Source organism: Peromyscus californicus, unplaced genomic scaffold (genome assembly GCF_007827085.1).
Source record: "Peromyscus californicus insignis strain IS unplaced genomic scaffold, ASM782708v3 Scaffold_10__1_contigs__length_136768540, whole genome shotgun sequence".
In the NCBI taxonomy this organism is placed as follows: Eukaryota; Metazoa; Chordata; class Mammalia; order Rodentia; family Cricetidae; genus Peromyscus; species Peromyscus californicus.
Window position 1 is genome coordinate 100,296,432 of NW_026294391.1, and position 13,874 is coordinate 100,310,305.

Here is a 13,874-nt window from a genome sequence, read left to right on the forward strand (position 1 = left end):
AATTCCAGTTTGGAGAACAGAAGGCTGAGCAGCTCTATTCTATTCTATTTTCTTAATGCTACCTTTGCCCATATTCTAAGCTGGCTGTCCCACAGAATCACTCCTGGAACTTCTTTTTTAGTTTATGCTTCCTGATTCTATCACAATAGAAAAATCTGAATATATATATATATATATATATATATATATATATATATATATATATATACATATACATATTCTGACCTTTCTGCCTAAAGACGGTGTTGCCTGCCTTTCTGGCAGTGTGACCTTGGGTAAATCCCTCCCCCCTCTCAATTTTTCTCTAAAATCAGACAGAATCATTAGGAGTCTAAAGTTCCTCCTCCTCCTCCTCCATTCTGAGGTTTCAAAACACCTGTCGGTTTCCAAATGGGCTGAAGTGTCTTGCTTCCTCCAGCCCACAGACTGGCTCTTCTCCCTCCACACAAAGGCAACACTCACATGTTCTAAAGAAGGCAAGGCCAGCAAGTGCTTCCTGGTGACCCAGCTCTTGGCTATGGTGATTCAAGAAGACAGCATAACTCAGAACAAGGTCATGTTCAAGCTTAATGTTCCCCTTCACCTGCTGGGGAACGTTCTCTTCCAGTCAGGCAGAAAGACAGAGATCAACAGTGCTAACCACATCTTCCATAGGAGAAAACACAGATGCCTAGTGTGATTCATAAGGCCTTAATGACATAGCAAGCCCGAATCATTTCCGTTCTTATTAGTTTTGTTACCATGTTGCCTTGGTCATGGCAGCAGCAGCAAAAACTCATCCAGTTTGCTGTGTCTAATTCGGCAGCCCCAAGTAGTAGTTCCACGAACAAGAGGGTCATAACTTGGTGGGAGGTTTCTTAGAAACAGCCACAGTATTAACATCATCAGTTTAAGTATCTGCTGGCGATCTTAGGAAAGAAAGCTCAGAATAACAACCTGATATCCAGAAGTGATTGTAAGAGAAAATACCTTGCACACCACAGTGAGGTGTGTGTGTGTGTATATATCTATATCTATATCTATATCTATATCTATATCTATATCTATATCTATATCTATATCTATATCTATATCTATATCTATATATATATATATATATATATATATATATAGAGAGAGAGAGAGAGAGAGAGAGAGAGAGAGAAGAGGCAGACAGAGACAGATAGAGAGAGACAGGAGAGACGGGGCAGGGGTGTCCAGATGAAGCCAGAGGCACAGAAAAACCAAGCGTCGTTCAGGAACATTCAGGGAGAAACACACAAAGCAGTTTGGAGTCAAATAACCTCAGACCAGCATGGGCTTCTCTACAAGTGGAAAGCTGACTCCTTTTGAAAGTTGTGGGAAGAAAACTCATTTGAGGATTAGTAATAAATGTCTAAAATGTGTGCTCAGGAAGCTGATGACAAAGAGAATTTCAGTGAAGGATTGGTAAGGGATGAGAAGTGTCAAAAAGAAAACCCGAGGGTTAACAGGAATGTGTTTTCTAATTGGAATGTTTGGTTGCTGTTCTTTGAAACTGGAAATCATAGCTCTTGGTTTCAGGGGAGATGATAACTATGGCTCTGTTTGTGACATGGTATATTTAGACTACAGCCTTCCACCAAAGTCAAGAAAATGGTGGGCGTTAAAAGGCATGCCAAGCCCAAAGAGCCGTAGGATTAAAGGCCTGGATTTGAAATGGATCAGTCTAAAGGACCTGACCAGAGCCTTAGAAGTAGAAGAGACAAAAGAATGAATACTCCAGCTTGTAAAAGCACACTGCCTAGGGTGCACAGTGTATGTGTTAAGATGTTGGTTTGCTTGGTTTAACAAGTAGTAAAGATGATTGCGACTCAACTGGAGGACTAAGGCAGTTCTCTTCCAAGAGATCATCCAGGAACCCAGGCTCTTCCATCACAGAGCTCTGTCATCTTTAGAGAGTTCTTTTTTCTTGACTGAAGAAGACTGAGTATCACCATCACTTCAATCTTGTTAGAGAAAGGAGGAGAGGCTGGAGAGATAGCTCAGAGGTTAAGTGCACTGGATGCCCTTCCAGAGGACCCAGGTTAAATTCCCAGCACCCACGTTGTGACTCACAACCACCAGTTCAAGGGAATTAGATACTCACTTCTGTCTTCTGTGGCACACAGACATACTTGCAGACAAAAACACCATACACATAAAACAATTAAAACTACAAAAGAAAAGAAATGGGAGGAAAAAGGAAGGCAGAGGCTGCATACTCTTTTCTCAGAACTTACACATATCACTTCTCTTTATATCTTTTTAGCCAACATTTTGTCTATGGCCTCACCTAGCTGCAAGGGACACTGGGAAATAATAATGTCCCCTACCCCCTACCACCATGTGGCTGTATGCTCAGCTGAAACAAAAGAGGAGAAAAAGTACTGGAGACTCTCAGCAGTCTCTGCCACACACAGAAGCGGTTCCACATGGGGTGTTTACTTTATGCATGTGAACATCTGTACATGGACTGCATGGGAATAGGATTGATGAACTGTGTTTCTCCGTTGCAGGTTAATCCAAATGGTCCAGCCTGGTGCTGGTGGACATTAGCGGTTCTTCCCCTGGAAAGCAGAGCTCAGCTCCCCTTCCTAGCAATGAGGTCCTTAAAGGATAGACTCAACGGTATTCGGCGAATCCTGGCCTTTATATCCAGAAACCAAAATTAGTGGGAGCAGATTGCGGAAGAGGCATTTCCACCCTCTCTACTGCCCTGGGGCGATGTTCTTGTAAATATATCTAACTGCAATAACACCTTAACAGAAGAGAGTATCCTAGAGAGATGTTACTCTGCTTTTTGACCACACAGAAATTGAGTAGGAAGACCAAAAGAATGTCACCTGTTTGACTTTCTGTCTTCAGATGCTTTTTGACACAAACAGCCAGAGGTGTGGAAGAGCCCAGAAAAAGTTGTTTAGCACCAATTTTTCTGAAAGTCAAATGTGACCTGTCTTTCATAGCTGAGTGACTGTGTGGTTGAAATGTGAAGCAGAGATGCTAACATCACTGCATTCTTTCACTGACTTGAGGTCTCGTTTCAAATGGTTCAGGTTTTATAGAGCATTGTGTAAAATAATGTTCATACTTCTTTCTGTTTTAATAATTTATTTTTTGCACTACTGTATCCTTTTTCTACATGTACGTTTGTAACTATTTAAGTGTACATTACTGAAAAGTCCATTGCTTTATTTATTGATGTGGTTGACTATGTATGTAGGGGAAATAACAGTACTAAACATGTGCAATGTTCTTTACGTTTTTTCTGAATTGATCCCAATTCTTGGGCCATTTTTATATAGTTCGTGTCTATCCTAGTGGACTAAGTTTCAAGGAATTTTGGAAGGCTTCTAAGGTAATTTGTCTTCACAGATTCCACTCTTTCAGTTTGAATTAAGTGATAGAAACTACTTAATTGATTTGGCATAAGTTGTGGTGTGTGCAAGAGTAAAGTGAAATAACCCATTTTCTGTGTGTAATACAGGATAAGGCTGAAAAAATTCCTTAGGAATGGAGAGATGAATTAGAAGTGTCTTTTATTACAATCTATTAGAGGTATTTGTTTCGGGCAATCTAGTTAGAAGTGTATTAATTTCTCTCCAGTGCAGTGAAGGGTAAGATTAATAGTTACCTGGTTTTTCAGAGAGAATGGCGTCAAGACCTGTACCAGCATCTGCTGAAATACTCGAGTGACTATTCCTTCTTAAAAGTGTAAAGAAATCAGAAAGGTTAGACTCTCCTTAAATCTCTATAAAAGAACCAGAGACTGCATCCATGATTTCATGTAAACACTGCCTTCCCTCCTGCTAACAATGGGCCAAAGATTCCAGTGCAGGGGGAGAAAGAGAAGGGGCAGCAGTGGCTGCTTAGCTTGCTTAGTGCTAGTCTGAGGCCTTTGGCGTCAGAGAAAGCTGAAAAATAGATTGTGGGAGTGTTATAATGGCAGAGGAAAATTCAAGCCGGGAAAAGTCAATGGTCGTATTTGTTTCTTACTCAAACTATTCCCAGGTGGTTTTGGACAGCTATGGTGTGTTAGTCACATGTAGCCCCTCCACTCTGAGAATGAGAGAGAGAGAGAGAGAGAGAGAGAGAGAGAGAGAGAGAGAGAGAGAGAGAGAGAGAGAGAGAGAGAGATATTGATTCAAGGTTTAGTCTGGGTTCTTCTGTAACCACAAGAAACGTGAAAGAGGTGGGGTTTTTGTGTTAGACAGAGGTGATCTCCAGATGCTGTAAAAGAGACTCATGTAAGCAGAAAGTAAATGATCATCTGCACTTGCTTATGTAGGCTGTGCTGTCAGAGCATTACCAGCTTTGAAGTTTGGAATAATCTGGGCAGGTGAAGAATGCAAGTGTATGGAATGGATATATAGGATGGAGTACTATCTGAGTTAAGTCTAGAGGGCTCAGAGAGCAGGAAATGAAGATGCTTTCCTCTCCCACCTGACACCCAGCCATATGATCATGACAAAGTTCTAGTATGATTGTTTCCTATTCTATAGTGCAAACACAACACAGAAAAGGGTCCAAAGCTTCTCCACTTGTTACATGTGTTACTTTGGCATTAATTTAACTTGCGTTGAGCTCCAGGTTCTTCATGTATGAAATGGTAGTGGTGCTCACTTCAGCAGCACATATACTAAAATTGGAATGACACAGAGAAGATTAGCAAGGATGGTATGCAAATTTGGATAGCATTCTAGATTTTTATTAAAAGATGGAATAGTGGTGATATTAATAGCATATAGGCTTCCTGGGAATGTTAAATGGGACATGTCAGAAATTACTTAGCACAGTACCTTGATGATGGGAGATATAAACTGTAACTATTGTCAGCCACGTTGTAGAATATTATCAATGGCCTACAGTTACATGAAGCGCTGCCTTTACTTTCAATACTCATTTGTAGTCACTTTAAGCTTGGTTGGGAAAATCCAAACCACTGATTCGTGAATCACAACTTGATGGTTTGCAAGTAACTCCTTTTGTGGTTAAAACTGGGAAAGTAGGGCTGGGGATACAGCTCAGTTGCTATTGTTTGCCTTCCATGCATGGGTCAGTGGGTTCTAGCCCCAGTACTGTAAAAATATAAGAAAATGAAAGGACGGAAGAACAAATGAATGTTAGAGGTAGGGACTGATTCCTATGCCAAGAAAATAATTTCCATTTTAATAAGGGCTAAAAAGTAATGCTGTATTTGGGGGGCATCTAGAATTCTTGTTAGAATGAAAGCCTTAAGTTTTAGCTTCCATGAGCATAACCAAACCATCCCTCCCTATTCTTCAAAATGTGTTGAAAATTGCAACTATACCAGAATAATTAGATCTCACCATCTATGAGTTTTGCACATAGCTAATGGTATTTCTTTATGCTGCCCCAAATAACAGGCTCTACAATGATGTGTTGAGAATATACCACGTCCCAGGTACTAAACTTAGTGATATCATTTGCCTGAACAAATGAAATAACCTTTTAGACAGCATTGTTAACCCCACATATGGATAAGAAAACAGAGGCTCAGCAATTTTAAAGAATATGCCTATGTAATATTTTCATCCAATGAGTGGCCAAGCTTGGTTCTTTACCTATCATGTAGCAGATCTTTCAACATTTTGAACAGTTTGTTATACATGTTTTATTCAACAGACATGGCAGTCAAATCACAAAACACCCTAAGAACTCAAAACGAGAAGTTCCAGGTGAAGCTGCCCAAAACATCTTCCGTTAATCTAAGAGGAAGAGGAAGTACGGCTTCTTAATAAAATCTCATTGATAAGAGGGTACCCAATCTGACCCCATGGAAATCTTGGCTGGCCTAAATAGTGTGTTCCTCGGAGCAGCCTGAATCCGTGTTGGGGTTGTTCTCCAGCCAGCTTTTGTTTCAATGATGGCAGGAAGTGGGAAAGTAGGCTTTAACTTTCTTCGGGATGTACATGAGTGGGATAATCAGTTGAACTTGACCATTTTTAGCACTTGCAGATTGATTGGTTCTGCTTCTAAGCACAGTAACGATGAGTATAGAGATGAAAGCTAACTCTCAGCCAGAAGGACAAGATTCCCCCTTGTAGACAGTGCCACTTTCTTGGGTTAGTCTTCCTTTCTACCGTGACTTCATAGCTGACCCAGTCCTTTCCTTGTAGATTATTTTCTCTGTGTGTGTGTGTGTCTATGTGTGTGTGTGCGTACACTAGGTAGCAAGCAGACCTTATGCCTTTCTGCTTTGTACCGTACTACTGCTGCTAGCTAAAAACCAGCAAAATGTAGAAAGTGAAAAATGAAGAAACTACTTTTCAGTGCATAATTTGAAAAAAGGGGTGTTTGCTCCTCACTTTGAGGAGCAGAGAACTATTCCAATAGCTTGCCTTTCTGGAGGCCAACTGCTTCAAGTTCAGTACTGCCTCAGTAGCAGAGTTGAGTTCTGGCATGTGTGGTGCTGCCATCTCTGCCTGTGGAGCTGACTTGGGTTCAGATAATCCCCTGTGATTAGCCACAGAAGCCTCAGAACTCCCATGGCTGGGCCACTGAACCCAGAGGTCTCTTACTGCCAACAGGTTGTGTCCTGTTGATGGACTGCAACCCCCTGGGGCCTGCATGCCCTGTGCCAACTCCATTTCCAGCATTTTAGCCCTAGATTCATTCCTTGGGTTCCCAGCGTGTTGACTGTGTGTCCATTTCTACTCATCCAGGTAGAAACAGGCAGGCTGTAAGTTCATCCTTGGGCCTAAAGAACGAGGTTTTGATCCTGGAAGGAAGACAGCTCTTAAAAGCAAACAGGGCTTTGCTTTCTGGCATTTCTAATATACAGAGAGCAGGAAGGGAAAGGAGCCATGCACAGTGTAGACATTCACTTCCTTTTAGAATGGCATATCCCACCCACTCCACTGCTTAACTACTTAATACTCTGGGGTTTACACATCCACAGGTGAAATGAAGAACTTTTCACCTAGAAGTGGGTGTTTCCACACATGTTAAGTTAACCTCCAGAGAGAAGTGCCTGGAACCACTGTTCCTGGTGTCACTTTAAAGCTTTGACTTCATGACTTTGTAGCATTTAAAAACCTTTTGCAGCCACAAATGTGATTAACAGAAGTTTACAAAGCAACACTGTACCTTGTGCTTTATCTTAAAAGTCCACTGGCATTCATCTATTGTTCGGGTGACGAGGACAACTGGGGAGATAAACAGAAGAGCAAAGAGTTCAGCGTGGCACCATTGGCTGATGTTAGATAAGTGAGTCTCATTATTGTATGCAGTTCTCTGTAACGCCAGGATTAAAACATCAAGCAAGCCACTTAAACAGTGGCCAGTGTGTATATGTGTCTGCCTTCCATTTGTTTGTTAAGCAGCCATTTTACTTTTTGAGCTGAAGGGAAATTAAGATGCCGCTCCCTCCCCACCAATGCTGTTCAACTACCTCTATATGCCTGGTTTCTTTTTAGGGGTTCCCTTCTTCTAAATCTGCACAAAATAGTTTCAGCTCATCTACGTTGTAATCGCAATGTGGTATAGACAGTCTCTGTGAAAATTGTTTGTTCATTAAACAAAGGTTTCCTGTTGTCTCTATATCTACCAAAGTGTATTCTATCCTAGAAAAGTAATTAACTGGCTGGGATGAGCCTGGTGGTACTGGGCTACAGTCACAGCAACATGGGAAGTTGAGGCAGGGGGATCACAAATTCATTACCAACCTAGGGAATGTAGATCCTGTCTCAAAACCTAAAAGCTGGACTTAGTTGTGCAGGCCTGTAATCCCAGCTGCTTTGGAGACTGGGGCAGAAGGGTTGCAAGTTCAAGGCCTGTGTGGTTTCAGAGTGAGTTCAAGGCCAACCTTGACAATGCTGTGAGATCTTGTTTCAAAAATAAATAAGTAAGTAAATAAATAAACACCATTAAAAAGGGTTGGCGATGCAGCTCAGGCAGAGCACTTGCCTAGCATACACAAGGCCCTGGCTTCCATTCAAATTACCACAGAAAGATCAAAAGACAAAGAAGTAACCAGCTGGTTACTAGCACGAGTCAGGTCCGTAATTCAAACCACAGCACTATAAAGACTAAGTCAATGCAAATTCGAACAACTCTTTATGGAACCAGGTCTGCACCCCAGCAGCAATCACTTACATGTATGGCAATGAGGCAGGTGTGAGTGGATTAACATGACTAATACGTCCTGAAACATTGGCTATAAATTGAGTGGTTTTTTTTAAAACAAAACAAAATAACAACAACAAAAAAAACACTGGAAAGGTTTACTTATATTTAACGACTTATTTTTAAGCATTTTTCTTTCTTCTTTTCCAGCTAACCCACTTCTGCATTTATCATGGGTTTTGTTTTAAGCATTTCTTTTACTCTTCAGTAAGTCCATAGATGAATCCACTGTGTTTTGACCCTATCCATGCCCTACACCCTATCCCTCCTCCAGCTCCTCCCGGGCCTCCCCTGATATGTTTCCTTTCCAACATCAAACCTTACCTCTTTTTTTTTTCCTCTCTAACCCACTGAGTGCAATTAGGGCTGCCTGTGTGAGTGTGGATGTGGGGCCCTCCACTGAGGCCTGGGAAACCTACCAGAGGCCACACCTCCAAAGGAAAATGATTCTTCCTCCTCCAGTAGCCAGTAGCCCCTCAGCTAAGGGTTGAAGCATTTTCCAATTATCTGTCTAATTTCTTTGTAAATACAGCAGTCTTGTACTGTGGCTGACTCGAGAGGATCACCTACCCGCTGTTTTATCACTACCATTGCCGCGAAAGAAAGCTAGATTTGTTGTTACCTTCTCATCCCGTGGCCAACGTTTTTGATGAGCTTTTTTTATCTTCTTCATTTTTTAAAAATGTAAACGTTTTTATTTTCATTGAGTGGTTGATCAAGAAGAGCTTAAAGGGAGCTGAGGAGATGACTGAAGGGGCAAAAGCGCTTGCTGCCAAGCCAGATGACCTGAGTTCAGTCCCTGGACCACACACGCAAAACACACACACACACACACACACACACACACACACACACACACACACACACACACACTAACTAACTAACTAACTAAACAGACATAAACAAAATGATTTTTAAAAAAGAATAGCTTAAGCCAGGAAGTAGTGGTACCCACCTTTACTCCCAGCACTCGGGAGGCAGAGGCAGGCGTATCTCTGTGAGTTCGAGGCCAGCCTGGGCTACAGAGCTAGTTCCAGGTTGGCTTAAAGGTGAAGCCAAATCATGAACCAGTTTTATGGCACTGAGGATAGAACCTAGGGTCTCACAAGCCCCAAACAAGTGCTCTACTGCTGAGCTACATCCTCAGCCCAGCACGAACTGAATGATGGGAAAACGGATAAAAAGTCACTGGGCCAATGTGTTATATTAACCAAACTGGCCCCAGCAAGAGTGCTTCAGCAACGTGTCCCATCTTCTCTGCAGTGCTGATTTTTGTGTTGTGCAATTAATGGTGTTTATGCAATTAATGGCGTTTATGCAACTTCTGTTCTACCACTGAAAAAAGAACACAAGAATGAAACGATGAAAAAGTGAGCTGAAGCTGGGGACGTAACACACTTGGTAGAGTGCTTGCCTAACATACAGGACACCCTGGGTTTGGTCATGAAAACTACATCAAGTTGGCATGGTGCACCTGGGAGGTGGTGGCAGGAGGATTAGAAGTTTACGGTCGTTCCCATTACATAACTAGTTCAAGAGTAGCCTGGGATTCTTGAGACGTTTTTTTAAAGAAAAAAAAAGAAAAGGAAGGAAGGAACGAAAACTTGAATTGAAAGACTGGGATATAGCTCAGTGATAGATTGTTTGCTTAGCGTATGCAAGGCCATGGGTTCAATTCCCAGTAAAGAAAAAAGAACTGATAATCCATGTTCACTGTCACACAGCTATAATGCCCTCTAGAGAGGCCCAGAAAGGATGATTTTGAGTTCAAGACCACTTTGGACAATATAATGAGAACCCCTCTTTCAAAACAATAAAAAGGAAGTAGAGAATAGCATAAAATAAAAAGCCAAGCATGTTGTTACACACCTATAATATCGGCTACTCAGGACGACTGAAGTATGGAAATCATGAGTTCAAGGATAGCCTGGGAAACATGGATTCAGTTTTAAAAACAATGAAATAAAATGATGGGAAAACTCTGTCTACTTGGACCCAATCCTGTTTGTTCTAACATGACCTATGGAGTAATTGAGAAAAATCAGAATTCTTGACCAATTAAGGCCCAGCGGGGATGGTTGTTTGTGCGCAGTCTGACTATCTCTATTCACAGGAGACACGCTACACTTAAGCCAAAGGCGCAAGCTCCCTTTCCAAGCCGGTTCTTCCACCCAGAATGGCCGCATAGCTTTCTCTCTAGAGAACTGGATTGGGCCGTCTGTAAAGAAAGCCAGTCCTATTTGTTATTGTTCCAGAAGCTTCAAGTAAATCCAAAGCTGTCAGTTTCTGCTTCCTCCCCTCTGGGATCCATTCTGGCTCCTTTGAGTTTTCCAGGGCCAAATATGGTTCCCTAGAAAGTTCTCCCAGTGACAAAATGAAGGTCCAGGAAATGAGGAAAGTGCCTTAAGCTCATGGGCTCCCCAAAGCCACACCACCACCTTCTTACAGTTTGATTTCTTCATCCCCAGGAAAGGTTGAGGGAGGGTGGGAGAGGAGGAGACTCGTCTGTGGTCATCTCAAGGTGGATATGTATCCTAGTCAAGAAGCCTTAGTGTCTCCACACCTCCTACCACTCTCCAGATTTTTGCTTACTTACAATTTTCCTGCTCTGACCTATAGTCACACTGATTGGCCACCTTTGTTTCCTTTCCACTTTTACACATATATGTACTAGCACATACCACTGGTGCATTGAAAAGCACTGAAAAAAATTTCCTACATCTATTGAAGTGCAGAGCCCCCAAAATTGTACCTCATTGCAAATACCACCTACCATCTTGGGAGTAAGTATCAACAATGTCTAAATGCTTAAAGTTCATCAAAATTAAGTCCTCAAAATAGCTCATTTGCTCTAAATCCAATGATTTTACAAATATCTGGCTTCTTAGGGATGCTAAAGGTTTAGTATAGTTCTATTCAATAATCACAGGAAGGGGTAGGATAACTGCCACTTTAGGCTACCGGGATGTCTATTGACACATTGAGTATGTGAGGCAGGATAGACAGAGAAGATTATCTAGATTTAATATTTAATATTTATGTATGTATACAGATATACCTATATTACATGAAAGTAGGAAAACTATAAGAAGGGAAGAAGAGGTATAAAAAGGGGTGGTGAATGAGAGAGTGTAATGGTATATGTGTTGGCTAGTTAGTTTTATGTCAACTTGACACGAACTAGAGTTATCAGAGAGGAAGGAGCCTCAATTGAGAAAATGCCTCCATAAGATCAGGCTGTAGGCAGGCCTGTAGGGCATTTTCTTAGTTAGTGCTTGATGAAGAGGGTCCCAGACTATTGTGGGTTTTATAAGAAAAAGCAGGCTGAACAAACCAGGGGAAGCAAGCCAGTAAGCAGCACTCCTCCATGGCCTCTGCATCAGCTCCTGCCTCCAGGTTCCTGCCCTGTTTGAGTTCCTGTCTTTGCTGATTTTGATGATGACGGTGATGTGAAACTGTGAGTGAAATAAACCCTTTTCTCCCCAGGTTGCTTTTGGTCATGGTGTTTCATCACAGCAATGGTCTCACAGCAACTGTCTCACTGAGACAGTAGGGGAGAAATAAATATCACATTTTACTGATACGTGGAATCAATCTTTGACACAAAAGGAGACTATTTGGGGGAACCAAGGGGACTGGTGGGTGGGTGTAGAATGGCTAGAGATGGTAATGGGTGAATATGAGCTAGGTACAATAGTACATCTGAAAATATATTAATAAAGTCCACTATTAAAGTGTTAATCACAAAAGTCCATTTAAAATGTAAAAAGGGAAAAAAGGAGGAGGCTTGAGGAGATGCCCCTCCCCTTTGGAATCTAGGTTGTGTTTCTTGCTGAGTTTCAACACAACTGACTCCTGAAAAGATTGCCTGCAGACACGACACTTTTTTTCTGGACCTTATCACAAACAAGAGTATGGAAACATTGAATAAGCCATGCCAAAGCAAAACAAATGTGACCTTTGAGTTTCGACCTTATCAGCACTCCTCTATCCTCCATAAATCTTAATAATGTAACTGTACCTCATAAACCAACTCATGATTTCATCTACAAAAGGAAATGTTTATAGAAGAAATAAACAAGCTAATACTTTTTATTTAATTTTAAAATTTTGCCTAATTTTTAAGCTTTTTTTTAGTCTTTGAGCCTGGTTATAATTGCATCCTTTGACCAATGTAACTTCAAAAACCAAAACCCAAACCCTATATAGCTATTGTTTAAGCCAATTAGGCATACCATCTGTCTCTCCTAAGAAGCCTGCATGGGTATGTACTAACTCATCTTTACTCAATGGACCTTGACTTTCTTCACACTGACTCATCCTGATTTTTTTTCTGCCACATCAGCCAAGGCCCCAGCCTTATCTGAATGGAGGTTCCTAGGAGTTGAACCACCTGGACTACTTAAAGTTGAATCCCAGAGGCAGATCACTTGCCTAGCGTATGCAAAATCCTGGGTTCCATTTCTACTCTACAAAACAAAACAAAATAAAACAAACAAGACCCCGGCCCCAATCCAAAATCCTTTCAGGAGATGGCAGTGTCCTCTTAAGGGCTTTTTGTTGTTGTTGTTATCTCAGCAAATGGTTTGACTTTCCCCCTTCATCCTGTACTATTTGTACCTAAGCAGATATCACCACACATGTGGAGCACATGTATCTTTTCTCTTAAACACACACACACACACACACACACACACACACACGCACGCACGCACGCACGCACGCACGCACGCACGCACGCACACACACATACACGCTCACACATGAGACTTCATGTGTGCCTTACCTGCAGTTTATCAATGATCCCATTCATATACTCTATTTAAGCCTCTCTGCACACTAAAATCTATAGTCAATTGTTTGAGACAGTTCAGGCTGTATTAACCTGAGATCACTACAATATTTCAGAGATTTTTCTGGAGGTCCAGCATATCAAGATTGCATACTACATCTGGGTGTGTCTTTAAATGATTGCCTATTCTAGTCTGACGAGTTTGAGGACCGACCCCACTTTTCTGGTTTAGTCTACCAAGTATGCTGGCTATTTGGTGACATGGTAGAATCCTAGCAACAATCAAATATGAAAAGTTCATTGACTCTTTCTGGGACCATTCTGTGTGAACAACATTGATATTAGGTTGTTCTGCCTTAGAGAAACAAAGCCATATACATGAGCAGCTATATCGGAATGTTCTTCTATTCCCTGCCATACATTTCACTCAGCAACCTGCTCCATTTGCTCTCTGGCTTCCGATCTGTGCCCCTTGGGGAAGTCTTTCTCTCCTTCTCTAGAACCTAGAATAAAGTGATTGGATATTCTCTCCCTATCACTTTTTTCTCTTGCTTTTTTTTTTGTCTGGAGTTTACTGTTTTGGGCTCTCCACAGTTTGACTCACCCATTTGGGTCCAGTCATAAGACTACTTTTGCCCACTTCCTTCTTCAACATCACACTGCTTTGCCTCTGTCTTCAGCTCATTCACCCACAGACAATCTCTGAATGTTACATGCCCATGTAATCCCTGACTGTCCCTGCTGATGGCTCCTCACATCGCCCTTGAATGGGCTTTGTCATCTAATCCTAAAGTTTCCTATGATATCACAATGTACATTTTGCATTACCTACCTGATCCTTGAAGATTTATGCTCTGTAAAACCACTGCAAATAGAAGACCCTCTAAAAAACACTCCCACAAACTCAGAAAAAATTGTGTGTTACAAACCAGTTGTG

At 41.6% G+C, this 13,874-nt stretch overlaps 1 protein-coding gene and 1 pseudogene across 2 annotated transcripts in view; both read left to right on the forward strand.

The window, feature by feature from the left end:
* Lonrf3 (LON peptidase N-terminal domain and ring finger 3) overlaps positions 1-7,560 on the forward strand; it is a 42,146-nt gene extending 34,586 nt beyond the window's left edge. For both annotated transcript variants that reach the window (XM_052738119.1, XM_052738118.1), the window contains one exon: positions 2,517-7,560. In XM_052738119.1, coding sequence (XP_052594079.1) covers positions 2,517-2,672 — 156 coding nt within the window. In that variant the 3' untranslated portion in view covers positions 2,673-7,560. The remainder of the gene's footprint in view (positions 1-2,516) is intronic.
* On the forward strand, positions 4,613-4,706 carry LOC128117962 (uncharacterized; annotated as a pseudogene).
* Positions 7,561-13,874: the final 6,314 nt, after the last annotated feature.